Source organism: Scyliorhinus canicula, chromosome 3 (genome assembly GCF_902713615.1).
Source record: "Scyliorhinus canicula chromosome 3, sScyCan1.1, whole genome shotgun sequence".
NCBI classification, from domain to species: Eukaryota; Metazoa; Chordata; class Chondrichthyes; order Carcharhiniformes; family Scyliorhinidae; genus Scyliorhinus; species Scyliorhinus canicula.
This window is the reverse complement of record NC_052148.1, coordinates 74,335,688-74,356,362: the sequence shown is the minus strand read 5'-3', so window position 1 is coordinate 74,356,362 and position 20,675 is coordinate 74,335,688. Positions and strand designations below refer to the sequence as shown.

At 45.2% G+C, this 20,675-nt stretch overlaps 1 protein-coding gene across 3 annotated transcripts in view; it reads right to left on the bottom strand.

Moving 5' to 3' along the window:
- The window catches only part of zgc:114200 (uncharacterized protein LOC559336 homolog), a 104,457-nt gene that overhangs the window by 71,656 nt on the left and 12,126 nt on the right, over positions 1-20,675 (bottom strand). For all 3 annotated transcript variants that reach the window (XM_038790746.1, XM_038790744.1, XM_038790745.1), the window contains exon 2: positions 10,429-10,599. In XM_038790746.1, coding sequence (XP_038646674.1) covers positions 10,429-10,599 — 171 coding nt within the window. The remainder of the gene's footprint in view (positions 1-10,428; positions 10,600-20,675) is intronic.

Below are 20,675 nucleotides of genomic sequence, written 5' to 3'. Positions count from 1 at the left end.
CCTAACACTAGTTCCCAGTGTTCTCAGGACTCCACTGTTGAGACCATGGACCATGCCCTCCAAGAGCCTCACACTCACTTCTCTGGACACTCTCCCATCCCTGTAAATCTGCTTCCCTGGTCAACTTTAGTGCAGCTTGTACTAGAAGCACCTGAAATCTCAAAGTAACAATCTGCAAGGTTGGCGGCAGCAGCACCCACATAACTCCTGGACCACCAGGCGTATGGCACTGGCGTCCAGTCAGGAAACAGACCGTTCTAATAATCCACTGACGGGTATTTAATTTGGAGGGGGAATATATTTCCATCCAGAGATGCAAATGAATGCAAACCTGGTTTCTGACATAGATCATTGGGAAACTTTAACCCGCCATCAAAATCAAGAACGAAATTCCAAACTTATTTCCCACCGGCAGCAATTTTCCCATCATTTCAAATTTGCTGTCCCCATCTGCCACAATTCCGATCACTGACGTGAGCAGGAAATTCCACCAAACATGTTACATGCAAAAGGATGAAAATTTGCCTTTCATGACCTGTAATTGGAGATCTTCTGTCCTGATTATTAAGATAGAAACAGTACGTATGAGATGCATGAATAATGAGATTAGGGCGGCACATGATGCAGTGGTTAGCACTGGGACTACGGCGCTGAGGACCCGGGTTCAAATCCCGGCCTTGGGTCACTATCTGTGTTGAGTTTCCACATTCTCCCAGTGTCTGCGTGGGTTTCACCCCCACAACCCAAAGATGTACAGGTTGGATGGATTGGCCAAGCTAAATTGCCCCCTTAATTGGAAAAAAAATAATTGGGTACTAAATTATTTTTTAAATGAATAATGAGATTAAATCCATGCTGAAAACAGGAGTTCAATTCAAATTTATATTTCATTTTTGTAATGTAGCAACTTGCCTCACTATTACAGTGAACATCCTGATAAGGACAAAAGAACTAGGAGCAGCAGGTCATCTGGCCCTTCGAGTCAGCTCCACCATTCAATAAGATCATGGTTGATCTTTTTGTGAACTTTCCTGTCAGTCCCAAGAGGGTTCCTAATAGTGGAAGTTCAACTGTGCATATAAACCAACCTAATAACAAAGAACAATAATCTGACTAAATAATATCCTTGTTGCACTTTGATGAAAAACTGTAGCATGCACAACTGCAACTTGAAATGAAATCAAATGAAAATTGCTTATCACAAGTAGGCTTCAAATTAAGTTACTGTGAAAAGCCCCCAGTCGCCACCTTCCGGCACCTGGCACAGTGGTTAGCAGTGGGATTACGGCGCTGAGGACCCGGGTTCAAATCCCGGCCTTGGGTCACTATGTGTGTGGAGTTTCCACATTCTCCCAGTGTCTGCGTGGGGAGGCTGGAACGGGAATTGAATCATGCTGCTGGCCTGCCTTGGTCTGCTTTAAAAGCCAGCGATTTAGCCCTGTGCTAAACTTCATCAAGTGTCAACAATTAATCATGTCAACTTCTGCCAGCAAACAACTTCTGTTTTCTCAATATCAATACTACATAAGGTTCTCACCAGATGGAGGACAACATAACAATCAAGCAACTTTAGGCACACATTCCTGTGTCCGTGAATGTCTGTTACTATAGCAATTAACTACTCACACAATTCCCCTTATTGCTGTTTATTAATGCTAAAAACAAACTGAAAATGAAAAAAATGAAAATCGCTTATTGTCACGAGTAGGCTTCAAATGAAGTTACTGTGAAAAGCCCCTAGTCGCCACATTCCGGCGCCTGTTCGGGGAGGCTGGTACGGGAATACTGCAATACAAAACAAAACTGTCCATACTACCCATACATAAATAGAGCAAACTGATTAATATTTTATTAAATATAGAAGATAGCAACAGGGTTGGGAGAGATAGACTTTAGAGACTTGCTCCACATGATTGGATTGGATTTGTTTATTGTCACATGTACCAAGGTACAGTGAAAAGTATTTTTCAGCGAGCAGCTCAACAGATCATTAAGTACATGAAAAGAAAAGGAAATAAAAGAAAATACATAACAGGGAAAAACGAGGTACACAATGTACGCAAGCACCGGCATCGGATGAAGCATACAGGGTGTAGTGTTAACGAGGTCAGTCCATAAGAGGGTTATTTAGGAGTCTGGTAACAGACACTGGGGGAATGTGGAAACTCCACGCAGATAGTGACCCAAGGATCACTTAATGGTCAACGCTTGCTATACTGTGCCTGTTGAGAATGTAAACTGCAGCGTAAATGTTTCAATTTGCAATGGTGAATGATCACTTAGAAACAAAACTATAAAGTCAAGGGCATGTTGGTTTTATAAATAGAAACACAAGAATCAAAAAGTAATGATAAGTTTGTACAAGGATGTGATTAGGCCACAGTTGGAGTACTGTGCGCGGTGTTTGGTATAAACTGTAGAAAGGATATAGAAGTCACACAAAATACACAATGTAGATTAATTGCAATAATATCAGTGTTTAAAAGTTATGGTTATAAAAATGGAGTTAAAATAGCACGGTCATTTCCACTGAAGCAGTGAATGCCACAAGGAACAATAACAGAAGTTTTTAGAATTCCGAACTATTTCTTCTGGTTGGGCAGTCGGTGTGAAGAATCATCCATTTAATAGGATCTTTAAGATGAGGAGAGAGGTTAGGAGAAATTTATTTGCAGAAATACCATTGCATACATACAACAGTAATTAAACACTTGAAAAATACTGGCCTGAATCTTCCAATATTGGGAGCAGCGAATGACTCAACCTCATCCCGAGGAACCCTTAGGAAGGCCCGATGTCTGCATGTGTGTGACATGTATGTGGGAAGTTAACTTCTGATTGCTGTTTTAGCGTTCCCTGGACCACGCCATTATTGCCTATGGCAGTGAAGAAGTCCTAACCACAAAGACCTGTGCGGTTTATGCTACAACAAATCGAAAGAGCTTTTCCAAGCAGGTATAAAACTCAGGAGCTCAACACTAAGTAAATCAACTGGAATGTCAAAGCTCTCCAGAGCACGGCAACCCGGATGCAGCTCAGCACTTCATACAATGCTCACCCGTGCCCGAGCAATGGTCCAGATAATCTTTACACACCAGCAACACCCCCCCCCCCCCCCCCCCCAAAAACAAGATTCATGCCCAACTCCGACAATGCTCATCCCCTCTCCCCTTCAACAATTCTTGGAGTGCAGGCAAGCATGGTCTTGGGATGGGGGAGGGAGGGGCGAGCACTATAGGGGGTGATGGTCATGAGGTCAACATTCTCAGCGGGGGGGTGGGGAATGAAGAGAGGCTGTGTAGTGTTGCAGGTCGACAGGTCATTTAAAAACTCTGCAAATCAGTGAACTATAGTCAGGTGCAGTGCGTCTTCAGTTTTTGATGAAAAAAGGATTCATGGCTCCCCTGCAGTTATACTTCGCCATTTGGCCTTCTCTCTGTTCACCCTCCCCGCACCCCAGGATTCAAAGCAGAGCCGAGACCAGAGGGTCCTACGGCTTCAGTGTAAGATGGTAAGTGTGCCATTTAAATCACAGTCAATGACAGGCAAACACACACCACTACTGCACACGGAAGCTCAGTTTGGGTTCCGCCAGGGTCACTCCGCTCCGGACCTCATTATAGGCTTGTTTCAAACATGGAAAAAGGATCTTAATGCCAGAGGTGAGGAGAGAGTGACTGCCCTTGACATCAAGGCACAATTTGACCGAGTATGGCTGCAAGCTAGCTAAACTGGAGTCAATGGGAATTACGGAGAAAACTCTCCGCTGATTGGAGTCATACCTGACACAAAGGAAGATAGATGGTTGTGATGGTGGGAGGTCATCAACTCAGCTCCAGGATATCACTGCAGGTGTTCCTCAGGTAGTGTGCTAGGCCGAATCATCTTCAGCTGCCTCATCAATGACCTCCCTTTCATCATAAGGTCAGAAGTAGGGGTGCTTGCGGATGACTGCACAATGTTCAGCACTATTCGCAACTCCTCCATGTCCAAATGCAGCAAGACCTGGATAATATCCAGGCTTTGGTTGACAAGTGGCAAGTTACATTCGTGCCACACAAGTACCAGGCAATGATCATCTCCTACAAGAGCACATCCAACTACTGCCCCATGACATTCAATGGCATTACCATCACTGAATCGCCCGCATGCCTGGGGGTTACCATTGGTCAGAAACTGAACTGGACTAGCCATATTAATACTGTGGCTACCAGGGCAGGTCAAAGACTAGGAGTCCTACAGTGAGTAACTCACCTCCTGACCTCCCAAAACATGTCTACCATCTACAAGGCACAAGTCAGGAGAGACATGGAATACTGTCCACTTGCCTGGTTGAGTGAAGCTCCAACAACACTCAAGAAGCTCGACACCATCCAGGACAAAGCAGCCCACTTGATTGCTCCCCATTCCACAAACATTCAAACCCTCCACCAATGATGAACATTGGTAGTTGCGTGTACCATCAACAAGATGCATTTCAGTAACTCACCAAGGTTCTTTCGACAACATCTTCCAAATCCATGACCATTACCATCTGGAAGGACAAGAACAGCAGATACCTGGGAACCCCACCACCTGGAGGTTCCTCTCCAAGGCACGCACCACCCTGACTTGGAAATATATCGCTGTTCCTTCACTGTTGCTGCGGCAATATCCTGGAACTCTCTCCCTAATGGCACAGTGGGTGTGCCTACACCTGAAGGAGAGGCTCAAGAAGGCAACTCACCACCACCTTCTGAAGGGAAACTAGGGATGGGCAATATATGCTAGCCGGATAGGATGCTTTCTATGGCACATCTGTCAAAGTTTGAGAGTCGATGCAGACATGTCGAATTTCTTTAGCTTCTGTAGGAAGTAGAGACGTTGTTGGGCTTTCTTGACGGTTGCATCAATGAGTGGACCAGGACAGATTGTTGTTGATGGTGACCTCCAGGAACTTAAAAGCTATCGACCATCTCCACTTTGGAGCCATTGATGCAGACGGGAGTGTGTGTCGTGAGATGCTTCCGGAGGTCGATGATCAGTTCCTTGGTCTTTCCGACATTTAGAGAGAGATTATTTTCAGTACACCATGCAACCAAGTGGTCTATCTCCCTTTTGTAGTTTGACTCAATGTGCGAAATACAACCCACCACAGTCCAATCGTCCGCAAACTTATAGATAGAGTTGGAGTTAAATCTTGCCACACAGTCGTGTGTATTTTGAGTGCAGTAGAGGACTGAGCACACATCCTTGTGGGGCCCCGGTGTTGAGGACTATTGAGGAGGTGGTGCTGTACATATTTTTACAGATTGCGGTTTGTTGGTGAGGAAGTCAAGAATCCAGCTGCACAGGGAGGGGTCAAGTCCAAGATTGCAGAGTTTGGCTATTAGTCTTGTCGGGATAATGGTGTTGAAGGCGGAGCTGTAGTCTATGAACAGCAGTCTGATGGTAGGTGTCCTTGTTGTCGAGGTGTTCGTGTGTTGATTGTAGGGCCAGGGAGATAGCATCTGCTGTGCACCGATTGCACCGACAGGTGAACTGCAATGGATCAAGAACATCTGGGAGGCTGGCGTTGATCCGTCTCATGACTAGCCGCTCAAAGCATTTCATGATAACAGACATCAAGGCCACCGGTCGGTAGTCATTGAGGCATTGTTCTTCTTTGGTGCTGGTACAATGGTGGTCTTCTTGAAGGAGGTGGGGACCTCGGAGCAGAAAAGTGAGATGTTGAAGATGTCTGCGAATACATGGGCCAGCTGGTCTGCATGGGCTCCGCGTACTTGCCCAGGGACTGTGTCGGGCCCATCGCTTTCTGCGGGTTCACTTTCAAGAAGGCAGACCTTACCTCGGAGGCTGTAATAGTGGGTATGGGTGTGTCCAGGGACATTGGGGTGGGTGGCAGTGATGTATTATCTGACTGTTCGAAGCGGGCACAGAACTTGTTCAGTTCATCGGGGAGGGATTCTCCAGCCCCAGAGATTCCGCCTGGCTTCGCTTTGTAGCCTGTAATCTTGTGTAAGCCCTGCCATAGATGTTGTGGGTTTGTGTTGTTGGCCTGGGACTCTAGTTTGAACCAGTGTTGTCTTTTGGTACCCCTGGTGGCTTCCGTACGTTGTACTTGAATTTCTCATATAGGTCTAGGTTTTATGTCTCTATAAGCAGCGTGATGCATATCTGTAGGATCTCAACTGTATTTGAAGAGACAATGCACCAATGTGGTTGGCCAGGCCAGGTAAAGATGACAAATTTCCTTCCTTAAAGGACATTCGCGAACCCAGAAGGGATTTGAATCCATGTCGCCAGAACATAGAGTTGGGTCTCTTCATTACTAGTTCACCGCCATTACCAGTTGCAACCGTCTCCCCTTTAGGTCTATAATAAGACCAATTCTATTCTAGCAATTTTCCTTGCACTTTATTTCTTTTATAACATTTTTGGGTTCAGTTTAATGCGGCCTACTAATCTATTTGTGTAACCGCTCTGCCTTCCTTGTTAACTTTTTCAATTTTCTCCTATAGTTTCCATAAACTTCCTGGTTGTTAGTTTCATCTTGATCCTGGCATTGTCAGAACCCTCTTTTCCTATTTTTATCTTTTATTTCCTTCATCATCTAGAGTGCATTAGCTTCGGATACTCTACCTTTCCCCTTCAAAGGAACATACGTCATTTGTACCTGAACGCTCCATTTCTCCTTTACACTGTAATCACTTTTCACTATTCTACTTGTGCTAGCTCTTTTCATAAATCATAGAAATTCGCTCTTTCCCTTGGCTAATAATTTTTCCTTCAATACTTTTTTGTCTCTTTCCACAATTACTTTAAATCAAATTATATTGCGACCACTGTTAGCTGGATGATTTCCTATTATAACACAATTCATTTTCTTGACTTTGTTTTTTTTGCAGAAGATGCAACACTGTTTACTTCCTTGCTAGAGGGAGATGCATTAAGGTAGTTCTGTACACATACCATAAGTCCTCTCTTTCACTGTCCTCAGCACTAATTTGGGACAGTCTGCATTAAGATCTCCTATTATTCCATTTTTGTTACATGCTTTCTTGAAGAATACTCCTAGCAATGTAACTACTCCCCTTATGTTCCTTAACTCAAGTCAAATAGATTCAGCCCTAGAACCATCTAGTACATCCTATTTAGAACTTAAATCAAAGGTGCATGCCTTCTCCTCATTTTCCCTTCTTTAGCATTCCTCAACACTTGGTAACTAGGATTATTAAGAACCCATTCTTGACCTTATTTCAGCTGCAATCATGTTGTAATGCCATGTACAATTTGTTCCTGCAGCTCACCGTTAGTTACATCACACACTTGACATAAAGACAAAATAACAAAGGATAAAACTAAAAACCCTGTATCTGAATGTACATAGCATTTGTAAACATGTGAACTGATAGCCCAAATAGAAATAAATAAGCATAATCTGATAGCCAACACAAGACGCATAGCTGTAGGATGGCATAAATTGGGACCCGATTATTGAAAGGTACATGACATCCAGGAGGGACAAGAAGTTAGGAAAAGGTGGAGGGGTGGCTCTGTTAATTAATGATGGTATTAGCACAATAGCGAGAGGTGACCCACGTTCAGGAAACCATATGTAGAAGCGGCTTAGGTGGAGATAATAAATGATAAAGACAGTAAGTCAGTTGTGGGAATAATGCCCAGCCCCTTAATAGGACCCACATGGTAGGGCACAGTATAAAAGGATGGAATAATGAGTTTGTCAGAAAGAACAAAGAATGCAGCACAGGAACAGGCCCTTCAGCCTTCCAAGCCTGTACCGATCAAGATACCAACCTTGGCCCAAACACTCAGCACTTCCTTGTACCGCATTCCTCTGTATTTGTCAAGGTGCCTTTTGAACGACGTTAATGTATTAGCAGCATTAGTGGAGGTGTCCAAGCCGTGGCGTAGTCAGTGGTGGCATGGCTGAGGGCCTCGGCAGAATGTCAGACTCACTGGGGGATGTGACCCAGTACCAGGCTGACCTTGGCCCAATTAACATTGTATTGCATTGCTGGCCTTGCCAGGCCGAGCGCTGAGAAGCTCAGGGCAGTTCCTGCTCGCTACCACACTTAGAAATCTATCTGGAGAATCACGCCCTGATAGTAATGGACTCTAAAATCTTACCAATGACCGTAGTCAGCCTAACCTGCCTATAATTTCCTGTCTTCCGCCTTCCTCCCTTATTAAAGGAAAACAAAGTAAAATTTAAAAGAAAAAGAAAAATTCCATCAATAGCAATGCTCCAAACCACTGACTTCCAGCCCTTCTCACTCAGATCCCTTTCATTCCCCATCACACACAGCAAGTAATCTTGTAGAAATAGTATTTTTCAGCCCAGAGGAGTATAGTTACTTCAAATTCTCCCCCTCTCAATGTACTCGTACATACAAACTATATGCAGACTGCCACAAGAAACAATGCAGGAAATAACTGGTGCAGGCAAACAATGAAATCTGTTGGCAACAGCTTACTAGAAGCAGCAAGCAAGCAGGTGTATGGGAGGAAAGAAAGCTATAAGTTGTAGGATGGTGTAGAAGGGAATGTGACCTTTAATACAAAAGAAATAAACCCTAGTTGGGAAACAACTATATATCCCAGGATTCCAGTGGCCAGTCACATGCAAACATGAACAGCTTTAAAAAAAAATAAATAAAAAGTAATCACTTATTGTCACAAGTAGGCTTCAATGAAGTTACTGTGAAAAGCCCCTAGTCGCCACATTCCGGCGCCTGTTCAGGGAGGCTGGTACGAGAATTGAACACACGCTGTTGCCTTATTCTGCATTACAAGGCAGCAATTTAGCCCAGTTTGCTAGTAGGTGTGAATGGATATTTTTCTGGTTGGCAAGATGTAATGAGTGCTGTGCCACAGAGAACAGTTTTGGGGCCTCAACGTTTTGCAATTTATATAACTAACTTGGATGAAGTGACAGAAAGTATGGTTGCTAAACTTTCTGATGATACAAAGATAGGTAGAAAGATAAGTTGTGAAGAGGCGATAAGGAGGCTACAAGGGATTATAGATAGGTTAGGTGAGTGGGAAGAATCTGGCAAATGAGTGATGTGGGAAAATGTGAAATTGTCCATTTTAGCAGGAAGAACAAAAAAGGCTTACCATCTAAATAGTGAGATTACAGAGCTCAGATTCAGAGCGATCTGGCTAATTTAGCATGGCCAATCCACCTATCCTGCACATTCTGCGGCATTAAAGGGTAATTTAGCATGGCCAATCCACCTATCCTGCACATTCTGGGGCATTAAAGGGTAATTTAGCATGGCCAATCCACCTAACCTGCGCATTTTAGGATGGTCTTTGAATATTTTTAAGGCAGAGGTAGATAGATTCTTCATAAGTAAGGGATGAAAGGCGGTAGGTGGGAATGTAGGGTTGAGGTTACAATCAGATCAGCCAAGATCTTATTGAATGGCAGAGCAAACTTGAGGGACCGGGAAGACTACTCCTGCTCCTAATTCATATGTTTATGCATTTGTATGTACGTTCTTTTGCTAATTTTCCTCAATTTTATCCGCATGATTATTGGAATATTTCTAATTTTACTATCTTTTATACCTCTGGCCTCTAATCTCATCTCTTCTCCTTTCCTCTGCCAAAATAGTTTACGCCCTCCTCAATGGTACTAGTTAATCTCTCCGCAAGAACATTGATCCCAGGTACAATCTGTCTATCTTGTATAGGTGCCCCAGAATACATCGCAAAGTCCCAGGAATCTGAAAGATCTCCATTCATTCATCTCAATCTTTATGCAATATGGCACACATGTCTCATTGTCATCCACAAAACATTGCATTGCACCCATCAGGTGAATATCTCACCTCCATTCAGTCACAGGTTTGCTTCTTTGGTACTTGTGGGGAAAAATAAAGCCTAAAACACAAAGGCGGGAGAGTGGACCAGAGACCATCACGTTTAGGCCAGTTCACCAATCCAGAGGAGGGCGCATTAGAGATAAGTGGTACCTTCGCATTCCTCTCAGTCGGAGATGGAGAGACAGGGTGCTCAATTATACAAATATTTCTGTCATGCAAACACCAACTTAATTTTATCAATACTAAATTATGATAATATGGAATATGGTGATTAGCATGATTGTGATCTTGCCAGAAATAAATATGCCTTTCTTTGTGTCTCCAGGAACCTCACATGCACAGGCACTGTCACAGGACATCCACGAAGACAACTCTTAACAGTACATCATTCTTTCTGAGGGTGTAGCATTGCAGGATGTACAGCAATGCACCAATACATATACTGATACTTCAGTTGGTCAACTTTCAGACAGATGGTTGCGTCTTTACATGATTCACATCTCAGAAGCGAGCATGAACAGATACTGCTGGCAGGGAAGCTTAGAATTCAGCAAGTGACAGCACCTGCATATGATGACTTGCAAATTCCACATACCTTAATAGCTTGTAGTAAGCAAACCGAAAGACCTCCTGAAGTAATACGGAGAACATCACACCAAAGATAATGAGAGATTTCTGGAGTTCTGTATCCTTCTCATTGCTGGCCTTTAGAGCAATAAACCACACTAACGACGACAGCAGCAAGGAGAGTAACCAGAAAAATGCCCTGCAACACAGATGTCATTCAATTAGTAAGATAGCATAAGTTAACAAACCTTACCTTATTCTGCAAGGCCCCATGATGTGCTGTAATATTACCGTGTCGGCAGCTACAGAAGACCACATGATAGCCAGTAAGATCAGGTTGGCACTGTTTTAAGACTGCTGCAGACAGCACTTTCATTTCTACACCATAAACCATCAGGAAAGTAATGCAAACTTACTCCAGGGACAACTGCAGAACTTTTACAAAAAATGGTCTCCATTTGTATTTCTGTATTTCTCTTGTTTCTCTAAAGATCTTTTTGTTTTTTTTTTTGTTTTTTTTTGTTTTTTAAGAACAGTACAGCACAGAACAGGCCCTTCGGCCCTCGATGTTGTGCCGAGCAATGATCACCCTACTCAAGCCCACGTATACCTATCCCAGTAACCCAACAACCCCTATTAACCTTATTTTTTAGGACACTAAGGGCAATTTAGCCTGGCCAATCCACCTAATCCGCACATCTTTGGACTGTGGGAGGAAACCGGAGCACCCGGAGGAAACCCACGCACACACGGGGAGGATGTGCAGACTCCGCACAGACAGTGACCCAGCCGGGAATCGAACCCGGGACCCTGGAGCTGTGAAGCATTTATGCTAACCACCATGCTACCGTGCTGCCCTAAATTGTTAATTCAAAATGACTGCTACTGTACCATGAGTACTGTTCATCTTCAGCATCTCATTATTTTCTTAAATATATTTCCTACTATTCAGCATTCTGCTGACCGTTTCATCCACATTTACAATCCTGCCGCGATATCACAAAACAATTATAATTCATCTGCATTACACGTAGCTGCAGTACTACCACATGCCGTTAAAAAGCTTGAAATGAAAATGAAAATCGCTTATTGTCACAAGTAGGCTTCAATGAAGTTACTGTGAAAAGCCCCTAGTCACCACATTCCGGCGCCTGTTCAGGGAGGCTGGTACGGGAATTGAACCGTGCTGCAGGCCTGCCTCGGTCTGCTTTCAAAGCCAGCGATTTAGCCATGTGCTAAACAGCCCCTACAGCTGATACTACAGTATTAAAGAAATCACTAATCAGAAATCATGAGGGGCACTGATAGCCATCCAGAACAGTCCTTTTACCTCTAATTGAGCATATATTTATTTTAATCAATTTATTAATGGTTGCTAGCTATAAAAAAAAACTCTCACGTGTTGATGACTTGCAAGAAAAATACCTATTGTTAAATTTGAACCCAAAGTAGGATCCAAAAAGATTTACTTACCGTTATTTTTAAAAGATGTATAAAGTAATGCCACTGTCACACCAATTACTAGAAATTTACTTAACATAAAAGTTAGAAGGCGCTCAGGAGGAACACAATGCCAGTGGCCATTTACATTTTTGCGGCTTTGCAGAAAATATTTTACCCAGACAGGTTTGCCAGACACAAGTTACAGAAAGACAAAAGATTGACATTTTTGTTCATTATTGTGGATTCAGTTTCTGCCACATCAGGGACTATGGCAGGTGTTATAACCCGACCCACGGTCATGGGAGCTGCACCATCAGGTGCCCCATAGCCCGGCCCGAGTATGACGTCTCCAGATGAGGGGGCAGAGCTACACTCAACCTAGGAACCTTGGGACATAAATACCCTGGACCAAGTGTGTGCCCGGCACGGGAGACCTTTCAGGGAGTAGGAGTGTATTCGAATAGGTAAATAAATAGAGGTTTTGTAAACCGGCGTCGTTTCAGAGTGGTTGATCACCTGGGACTTTACACTGGCGACGAGGATGGGATTGGCCAGCTGATCGTGGTCCTTTCTCCACGTGGATTTATTATAATAATCTTTATTAGTGTCACAAGTAGGCTGACATTAACACTGCAATAAAGTTACTGTGAAAATCCCCTAGTCACCACACTATGGCACCTATTCGGGTACATGGAGGGAGAATTCAGAATGTCCAATTCGTCTAACAGAATATCGTTCAGGACTTGTGGGAGGAAACTGGAGCACCCGGAGGAAATCAACGCAGACACAGGGAGAACGTGCAGACTCCGCACAGACTGTGAACTAAGCCAGGAATCGAACTCAAGACCCTGGCGCTGTGATGCAACGGTGCTAACCACTGTGCTACTGTGCGACAGGACCTTTTTAAGGAACAACCATTTACTCATCTTGGATACCTAGTCAAAGTGGATAGACACTCACCGCATGTCCACAACAACGTCACGAGCCACAATGGAGCAGCTCCACCAAACTTTCAATACTCATCAACCTCCCGAGGTTTTGATGTCGGACAACGGCAGGGCCTAACTAGTGCAGACTGCAGGAATTTCCTGAAAATGAATGGCGTCCGCCATGTGAGGATAGCACCTTACCACCCGTCCTCCAATGGGTTGACCAAGGGGGTGGTACAAACTTTTAAGTTAGGGATACAAAAGCAGACCTCCAGTTCTCTGGAGTCCCATCTGGTCAGATTCTTATTCTACTATGACACCACATGCCACCAGCGGAGTGGCACCCTCAAGAGCTGTTCATGGGCCGTCGGCTGCACACACAGTTGAGCTTCGTCCTGCCCGTATTGGCAGAATGTCCGATTAGCAGAGCACTCGGGACGCATGCTGACCCAGACCTATAAAGGAATTTTCCGCGGACAGCCCAGTCTATGTCTGGAATTTTGCCGATCGAGAGTTGTGGATCCCAGGGATGGTGGTGAAGCAATAATTCTTGGTGCATGTACAGGGGAAGGAGTCGAATAGGCATATTGACCACTGCCGCAGCCGGGTCCAACAGGTCCTCATATACCACCCGGAGCTCCCAAGGCCAGTGGTACCTCTTTCTCCAGCACAGCCACTGTTGACCTCTTGCGAGGAGGACTTACCCCTCAATCTGGAAATGTGGGATGCCACCTCATTGGACCCAGAGTCTGACATGGAGACTCAGCCAACGGAAGTCGCAACAGACCCGGTGGCGACCACTGAATCCAGCACAATGGAATCACTCAGCCCTCCGGATCCGGGGAAGAGGACACCTGAGACACAGCTCAGAGTGAAGAGGTTGAAGGATTTTCCTCTCCAGCCATCGAGATGGACGACATGTTGGACTTGGAGGGAAGGAGTGTATTCGAATAGGTAAATAAATAGTGTTTTCTCTAAACTGCCATCACTTCAGAGTGATCGCTCGCCTGAGACTTTATAGCAGGCAAAGATTTTTTTGTTCACCCAGGGATATAGACATTGCTGGCTATGCCAACATTTATTGCCCGTCCCTTATTGCCTTGAAAAGGTGGTGAGGCTCTGCCTTCTTGAATCACTGCAGTCCATGTGGTATATACACATATATACATTGTGCTGTTAGTGACTCCAGGCAAAATATTAAGCCCATAAGACATAGAAGCAGAATTAGGTTATTCGGCCCATCAAGTTTGCTCCACCATTCAATCTTGGCTGATATGTTTCTCATCCCCATGACCCTGATCCTCAAATTCTGCATTGGTGAAGGCTCTGGGGCTGGATTCTCTGCCCCGCCGCGCCACATTTCTGTTTCACCCCGCTGGCGGGATGCTCCGTTATGCCGGCTGGTCAATGGGGTGTCCCATTGTGGGGCAGTCCCACGCCGTCGGGAAACCCCCGGACTGTCGGTAAAACGGAGCATCCCACCAGTGGAGAATCCAGCCCCCTATCTCTGTCTCACTCAGTGATTTGGCCTCCACAGCCTTCTCCAGCAATGCGTTCCACAGATTCACCACTCTTTGCCTGAAAAAAATTCTCCTCAACTCAAGGATTATCCCTTCAGTTTGAGGCCGTGGCTTTGGGTTCTAATTTTTCCTACCAGTGGAAACATCCTCTTCATGTCCACTCTAGCCAGGCCTCGCAGTATCCTGTAAGTTTCAATTAGATCCCCCCTCATCCTTCTAAACTCCCAATGAGTAAAGACTCCAAGTCCTCTACCGCTCCTCATATGGCACGTCCTTCATTCCAGGGATCATTCTTGTGAACCTCCTCTGGACCCTTTCCAAGGCCAGCACATCCTTCCTTAAATACTACCTCAATACTATATTTCCCTCTACAGATCTTTACATCATCTGCAAAGTTAGCAACGGTGCCCTCAGTTCCTTCTTCCTTCTTGTTGTGAAAGGTTGTGCTCCCAACACCGACCCCGGAGGCACACCACTAACCACCAGCTGCTATCCTGAAAAAGACCCCTTAAACCCCACTTTCTGCCTTCCGCCAGTCAGCCAATCCTCTTTCCATGCCAGGATCTTACTCTTAACTTACTTAACAGCCTCCTATATGGCACCGTGTCAAAGGCCTTCTGAAAATTTAAATAGATCACGTCGACTGGTTCTCCTTTATCTAACTTCCTTGTTACATCTTCAAAGAATTCTAACAGATTTGTCAGACACGACCTCCCCTTGACAAAGCCATGCTGACTCAATCCTATTTTATCATGCACTTCCACGTACTCCGCAATCTCATCTTTAATAATGGACTCTAAAATCTTACCAATGACCGTAGTCAGCCTAACCTGCCTATAATTTCCTGTCTTCTGCCTTCCTCCCTTATTAAAGGAAAACAAAGTAAAATTTAAAATAAAAAGAAAAATTCCATCAATAGCAATGCTCCAAACCACTGACTTCCAGCCCTTCTCACTCAGATCCCTTTCATTCCCCATCACACACAGCAAGTAATCTTGTAGAAATAGTATTTCTCAGCCCAGAGGAGTATAGTTACTTCAAATTCTCCCTCTCTCAATGTACTCGTGCATACAAACTATATGCAGACTGCCACAAGAAACAATGCAGGAAATAACTGGTGCAGGCAAACAATGAAATCTGTTGGCAACAGCTTACTAGAAGCAGCAAGCAAGCAGGTGTATGGGAGGAAAGAAAGCTATAAGTTGTAGGATGGTGTAGAAGGGAATGTGACCTTTAATACAAAATAAATAAACCCTAGTTGGGGAACAGCTATATATCCCAGGATTCCAGTGACCAGTCACATGCAAACAGCTTTTAACATATTACAAGAAATTAATTTTTAATTTTCTTTATCAAAATTACATGTATGATCCAACTCATGACCCTAATGTTAAATCAGAGTTCAAATGAAATGAAATGAAAATCGCTTATTGTCACGAGTAGGCTTCAATGAAGTTACTGTGAAAAGCCCCTAGTCGCCACATTCCGGCGCCTGTCCGGGGAGGCTGGTACGGGAATCGAACCGTGCTGCTGGCCTGCTTGGTCTGCTTTAAAAGCCAGCGATTTAGCCTTGTGAGCTAAACCAGCCCCTCACAATAGAACCACCTTCAACTAGATGTATAATTATCTTATTGTGCAATGTTGGTTTCCCATGAGAAGGCTTAAATTAATAAGAAAAAATAGTTTTTAAATTAATGAGCAATTCTTGCCAGCTGCATAAATGCTCCTTTCAACAATGTAATTCTGATGAATTGTATTTTTTACCTCAATTGGCTGAATAACTTTTCATTGAGTAGTAACAGCTGCAGACACCAATAAGTAAAATCACCATTTTCACCTTACTGACTATTTCAGAAGGATGTCAGATTACTTAAAAATATTAAGCATGTTACTCTGTGAAGTATAAAGAGAGGGTGGGACATTCAGTATAGTGGTTTACTCTTCCATTCCATAAGCAACCATTGGATTTTTGTCCAAATGAGAACACGAATTTTGGGTACATATTGCAAGTTAAATTGCAACATCAGAAAGTGCCATCATCTATCTTGTGGTTAGTTCCACACAAGATCAGAGCCCAGCCTAAAGAAATGTTCAACTTCATTCAGTGCAATCTACAATCTTCTGTGTTCATGTGCATTAAAAATCATTACTCCATGTAAGATTTAGATATTATTTTTATTCCAAATTATCAACATTTTTACATTATACAACAAACATAAAACCCACCCAACACATTAAACCCCCCCCCCCCCACAACCCCCTCCCTCAGCAGTCAACTGTAACCAACTCCCCAAAATGCAAAATGAACAAACCCTAACTATTGTAGAACCCATTACTCCTCTCCCCCCCCCCCCCCCCCCACCCCCCCACCCCCAAATTTCGGGCACCACTTAAACTCAGCAGTATGCCTGTTGAGGCCCCCCCATCTGTAAGAACCATAAATTTACACCGACGAGGATAAACGCTACGTTCAAGACATGGAAAGAGAACAGAGGGTTACTGGCAGTGAGGGACATCCACGTGGACAGTAGAGTAGCGGCACTGGTGAGCCAACAGAAGATGGAGGATAAGTGCGAACGGTGTCAGGGGTGTCCCACCAACCATATCCACATGTTCTGGTCCAGCCTCAGAATCGATGGGTTCTGGACCGCCTTCTTCGAGGATGCGTCCACGGTGATTGGGCTTGGGAAGATGGAACCATGTCCATTTGTGGCAGTCTTCAGGGTATGGGAGCATCAAGAGCTCCTCATGGAGAGATGGCCCGACGCCCTGGCCTTCGCCTCCCTGATCACCCACCGGGGGGGGGGGGGGGGGGGGGGGGGGGGTTTAAAGAGAATAAAGCCATCGACCTAGTCCTGCACCATAACTAATCGAGACAATGCAAACAGATCACAAGTTACTCTTGGCGGGAGCAGATGTGTCGATGTTTATATATTAACTTACTAGCCTGTGTTTGTTTTCCATTCCCTGTTAATTATGATTAGTTTGTTGTTATGTTTTTCTCCATTACAGTACTCCCATGTTTTTCCCCTGTATGTTCTGGATACACTAATGTAAATAATTAAATGGCAATAAAGGCACTTTTTTTTTTAAAGTCTGAAACTGAAATGTGCAAGTTCAACAGAGCACCTGGATGAGGCTTGTGACCATGCATGATCAAATCCAATGAAAACGAAACAAAAAGTACCACTAAATTATTTAGCTGGTAACCATGCAAAATGTGTACAATCATATTCAACAAAAATATGAAGTTGGATAAATGCAGTGGAGATCCCAGTCCTTTGTAATCCAATTCAATGGCAGATGAGGCTGGGGGGTTGAATAGTTTACTCCTGTTCCTAAGCACCACAGGTAAATGTAAAAGATCACATGGCAACAATCAAATCCCGGGCCAATATTTATCTGGCAAACAACCTGACTAAAAACAGATTAGCTGGTCATTATATCATTTGTGCACAACTTCCTTTGGCGGCATGTAGGTGGAGGTCACACATTTGGTGGCTCCTGCTAGAGTCTCCGGTTTATGGACTTTTATGCCTGGTTTCAGGGGTAGTTTGTGGATGAGTTGGTGTGGGAAGTCATAAGGAAGGTACTTTTGCTCACCCCTTCTTCCCAGCACCATTCTTTTGGGGCTTTGCCATTTCTCGTCTTTAGAATTTAGAACAGTACAGCACAGAACAGGCCCATCGGCCCTCGATGTTATGCCGAGCAATGATCACCCTACTCAAACTCACGTATCCACCCTATACCCGTAGCCCAACAACTCCCCCTTAACCTTACTTTTTAAGACACTACGGGCAATTTAGCATGGCCAATCCGCCTAACCCGCACATCTTTGGACTGTGGGAGGAAACCGGAGCACCCGGAGGAAACCCACGCACACACGGGGAGGACGTGCAGACTCCGCACAGACAGTGACCCAGCCGGGACCCGAACCTGGGACCCTGGAGCTGTGAAGCATTGATGCTAACCACTATGCTATCGTGCTGCCCATATGTTCTGGGGTTTAGTTTTCTTTTTTCCTTATTGGTGCAGTTCTGTATTGTTTCTTGGTATAAGGGAGGACGGTTCCGGGGAGGTGGGTTCTGGGCACATGGGGCCTGGTTACTGAGGATAGGGTGGGGAGGGTGGAAGGGGGATTCTGGCAGAGGTCACCACATTAGCAAATATTGGCTAGTGAACGGCGGTATGGTGGAGAGAGGGGCTGCAGTCGTTGGAGTCTGGTCAAACAGGTTTCGATGGACTTGGGAGGTGTGAATGGGGGGGGGGGGGGGGGGGTGTGTGCATCGATACTGGGTGCGGTGTTTGCAAGATGTAGTGGATGGGGGGGATTCTGGGCGGGGTGGGTTTTGACGGAAACAAAAGGTTGGGGAGGTCCTGGTCAGATGGGCAGGGCCAGGAGGAATGGGGGAATGAGGAATGCAGATGTGGGGGGGGCATGAGATATCCCCAGTCAGAATGGTGACATGGTTCACAGCGCTGAGGACCCATGTTCAATCCTGGCCTCGGGTCCCTGTCCGTGTGGGAAGTTTGCACATTCTTAGGGCAGCACGGTAGCACAAGTGGTTAGCACTGTGGCTTCACAGCGCCAGGGTCCCAGGTTCGATTCCCTGCTAGGTCACTGCCTGTGCGGAGTCTGCACGTTCTCCCAGTGTGTGCATGGGTTTCCTCCGGGTTGCCCCTCTGTTTCCTCCCACAGTTCAAAGACGGGCAGGTTAGGTGAATTGGCCATGATAAATTGCCCTTGTGACCAAAAAGGTCAGGAGGGGTTATTGGGTTACAGGGATAGGGTGGAAGTGAGGGCTTAAGTAGGTCGGTGCAGGCTCGATGGCCGAATGGACTCCTTCTGCACTGTCTGTTCCATGTTCTATTCTCCTCGTGCTAAACTGCCCCTTAATTGGAGAAAACAAAGAGAGGATTGGGTACTCTAAATTTCTTTTTTTATAATTGTGACGTGGTACGTGAGGGGGCTAGGGAAGTCGGTGAAGAGAGTGAGAGTTTTTGCGCACTTGAAGAGTTTAAAAGCTGATTTGGTGATGCTGCAGGAGGCGCATTTTGGGGTAAAGGACCAGCTGGGGCATAGGAAGGGTTGGGTGAGTCAGGTATTTCATTCGGGGTTCGATAGTAGGGCTCGGGGGTGAGGTTTCAGATGGCGACGGTGGTAGCAGATCAGGGGGGGTGCGGGGGAGGTACGTGATAGGGAGCATTTTCACATTTTCTCCCAAATTTACACCCAACAATAAACAATAATCAGTAACAAATATGTCAATCCCCATATCAATAACAACGATCCCATCCTCCCACCAAACCCCAAACATTGGCCCGCATGTTAACATAAACAAATGACAAAATGGAATCAGGAATCACCCATAGTCACCATTAACACATCCAGTCCCCCTCCCCACAACCCTCCCAGCCCCCACTAATGTTCGATGTGATCCAATTCTCGAAAGTGCAAAATGAATATCACCCATGAATTGTAGAACCCCTCCATCCTTCCCCTCAGTTCAAATTTGATCTTTTCAAGTGCCAAGAATTCCAAAGGTCCCCCCGCCACGCCAGGGCACAGGGTGGAGAGGTTGACCTCCACCCTAACAGGATCCGCTTTCGGGAGATCAACAAGGCAAAGGTTACAACATCTGCCTCCACGCCCGTTTCCAACCCAGAATAAGGCCTCCTGAGAGCCCGGATCCAGTTTCATGTGCACCACTTTAGAGATTACCCTAAACACCTCCTTCCAATAATCCTCCAGCTTTGGACAGGACCAAAACATATGAACGTGGTTTGCCCCCCCCCCCCCCCCCCCCCCCCCCCCCCCCACCACAATGTTCACACACATCTTCTACCCCCTCAAAGAGCCAGCTCATCCTCGCCCTTGTAAGGTGCGCTCTATACACCACCTTCAGCTGTATCAGCCCCAACCTCGCACACGAGGTGGAGGCGTTCACCCTCCGGAGCACCTCACACCAGAACCCATATCCTCTCCCAACTCTTCCTCCCACTTTACCTTGATCCCTTCTAGCCCCCTAAACCGTCGATACTACCCCCTTCTCCAGTATCCCTGTCCTCAGCCCCTCCTCCAGCAATGTGGAAGCCGGCTCTACTGGGAAGCTCTGTATCTCCTTTCTGGCAAAATCTCGAACCTGCATGTATCTACATATTTCCCCCTGCTCCAGCTCATACTTCGCTCCTAGCTCCTTCAATCAAGCAAAAGGACCCCCAAGAAATAAATCTTTTAGTGTCCTAATTCCTTTCTCCTCCCATCTCTGAAAATTTCCATCCCACTGCCCTGGTCAATATATGGTTCCTCCGAATCAGCATTTCCCTTGACTCTGTCCCCCACCCGAAGTGCTGTCGAAACTTCCTCCAAACTTTCAACAAAG